Source organism: Austrofundulus limnaeus, unplaced genomic scaffold (assembly GCF_001266775.1).
Source record: "Austrofundulus limnaeus strain Quisiro unplaced genomic scaffold, Austrofundulus_limnaeus-1.0 Scaffold837, whole genome shotgun sequence".
Taxonomy (NCBI): Eukaryota; Metazoa; Chordata; class Actinopteri; order Cyprinodontiformes; family Rivulidae; genus Austrofundulus; species Austrofundulus limnaeus.
This window is the reverse complement of record NW_013953239.1, coordinates 22252-24859: the sequence shown is the minus strand read 5'-3', so window position 1 is coordinate 24859 and position 2608 is coordinate 22252. Positions and strand designations below refer to the sequence as shown.

Genomic DNA, 2608 nt, shown 5'->3' with positions numbered 1-2608 from the left:
ATTCTAGAGCATAAAGTTCTGGTGTTGGTGTTATCAATATTTCAGTTCGATCTGTACATCACTAACAATTGGCTCTTTTAAATGAAACCAGAGAGCGTTGACAGAGAGGAGAAGGTAGAAATGACTCAGCCTGGAACTGAAAATATGGATGGAGGACCTCAGTTTAGCTTGTTTGTCGCACTAGCACAGAGCTAATACATTCAAGGCAATATAGTGTCGACGCTAGTGCAAAGGCCAACAGGCTAAGCTGAGGTTCTTCTTGAGCGTTGACAGAGAGGAGAAGGTAGAAATGACTCAGCCTGGAACTGAAAATATGGATGGAGGACAACAGAGCTGCTTCATGGAAGAACAACCTCAGCTTAGCCTGTTAGCCTTTGTGCTAGTGCTGACGCTATATTGCCTTATATGTATTAGCTCYGTGCTAGTGCAACAAACAAGCTAAACTGTTGTCTAAAGTCTAATGTTACAACTAATCGGGGATCCCTTTAAGTTGAACTTTACCTATTTTTGCATCACTCTTCTGTTTATACCCCTCAGTCTGGCTACAGCTCCAACTTTTCTGTAGTTTCTATCTCTGTCATCACTGTTGTAGTAAGTCCAATAAATACACTGAGTGCATTAAATACTTTTGTAATGTATTCCGATTGAAGTCAATTAAACTGAATTAAAATATTTACAATATGCCACCATTTTGTGAGCAGGTGGACTTTAGAAATGAACAGTACAAGGTGATTGTCTTACCTTTTCTGTGGAACACWGCATTGAGGAAGTCTCTGGCCTGTCTCTCCAGCCGGCTGATCTGAGACTGGCCCTGTTTGAGGTCCTCATACACTGACAGCACGTGGCTGACTCCACCGTTCTCCACGCTGTGCTCCTACACACACAGATGTGTAGTAGAATTATTCCACTTAGAAATGAACAAAATTTTAACCTGTTTTAAATTATAATTTTTACATTTATAGAGCTGTATAATTTTTACAGCAAAAGATTGCTGGGAACCCCKTTTGACCTCACAGTAAAACCGACGCTGTGGTTGACCCTCTTCAACCTTGCCTGCTCTGTGCAGGCCAAAACGGTTCTCCTAAAGAACATTGGGCCTCATGCAAGAACCATTCGTACGCACAGATTTGTTCTTAAGTTGTGCGTACGAGGGATTTAGGTGTGTGTGTGTGTGTGTGTGTGTGTGTGTACAGTATATGTATGTAGGGGTCACCTCAAGTGAGAAAACAAGAGTTACTGCCTCTGAAGCAGGCCTCGGACAGGACTTCAAAGAAGACAGAAACTCTGTACCACTCTGAACTTAATTTAGGCCATGACAGGTCATTCTAACCATGGAAGAGACTTCTCTTCCTCTTAATCAGATAACGACAGAATAATCCCCATTGTTCGTGATTCATTTTTCATTTAACTAAAAATGTTCATGCATTTGTTACATCAAAGATAATGCTTGTCACATTGCAGAAGTAGAACAACTTCTGTTCTCTCATTGTGCCTTAAAGATTTATAATGGTTTTATAAAAGAACCACAGAGAATGTGATTACATGTTTTATTGTGTTTGATGCAAATCACTGTTATTATTTTACTGTAAACACAGTAATATAATTGTGGATTTTTCTTGAAAAAATCTTTAATTTTTCTAAACTAATGAATGGTTTAGATTTGATTATGAAACAGAAACGTTACATGTAACCATTAAATATTTTTAGTGATTTCATTTAAAGAGTCTCATCAGAGATTTACTTAAGCAGGTTATCATGATATGTTGTTTATTCAAGTATGCAGCAATGACCTTGGTAGATTTGGCTGGCGCCTGGCAGTCTCTTAACTTTTCCTTATTCTCTGACTCGTGCTTTTTGCCGAAGGGTGGAACCAAAGCTTGTTCGTCTTACTTACTTACCCGGAAAGTTTTGGCAGACACTCCGACTTCCTGATTCCAACCAGGAAGGATTGTTTTTCTCTTCAGAGGATTACAGCTTGTTAGCTGAAAATCGAATTCAAGAGCCAACGAGTAGATTTTACAGCTAAGGACTCGACACCACTATCTGTTCCTGTTCAACCAGCTAAATTATCTGTATCTGTACTCTGAGTGGGCGTGGCCTAAATCGGAAGAAGGTGTGGTTTAACCGGAAGTTGGCGGGGCTTAAATCTGTACATTGTTTTAAGTCTGAAAATGATATGGATTGATCAGAAGTTTCTATATGTATTGTTTGTTTGAATGTTATTTACAGAACAGCTTCAAAAATGAGATTCAAATCAATGTTTTTAATCACAAAAGTTAAAAATAATTCATGTTCTGAGATTAAAAAAGCTTGTTCTGTAAATAGTTTAAGTGCCTGAATGAATACAACTCATGCATAGGAAATTATGAACTACTGAAGTATGCATGAACAAGAACTGTCATACTCAATACAACTTACTTTTTATTTTTTATTTTATGATAAAACTGATTTTTTTTGTCTTTCAATTATTTATTTAGTTTTACTGCCTAATGTTCTTGGCATTTTTTCCCTACACACAAAGTTAAACAATGTTGATAATGTTAAGGTGTGTGTGTGTGTGTGTGTGTGTGTGTGTGTGTGTGTGTGTGTGTGTGTGTGTGTGTGTTTG

The 2608-nt window shown here is 37.9% G+C and overlaps 1 protein-coding gene across 1 annotated transcript in view; it reads right to left on the bottom strand.

Annotated features, from left to right (window-relative positions):
* The window catches only part of LOC106532846 (ligand-dependent corepressor), a gene marked incomplete at both ends in the record, with an annotated part of 26274 nt that overhangs the window by 3562 nt on the left and 20104 nt on the right, over nucleotides 1–2608 (bottom strand). The window contains 1 exon segment of the mRNA XM_014029001.1: nucleotides 742–874. Coding sequence (XP_013884455.1) covers nucleotides 742–874 — 133 coding nt within the window.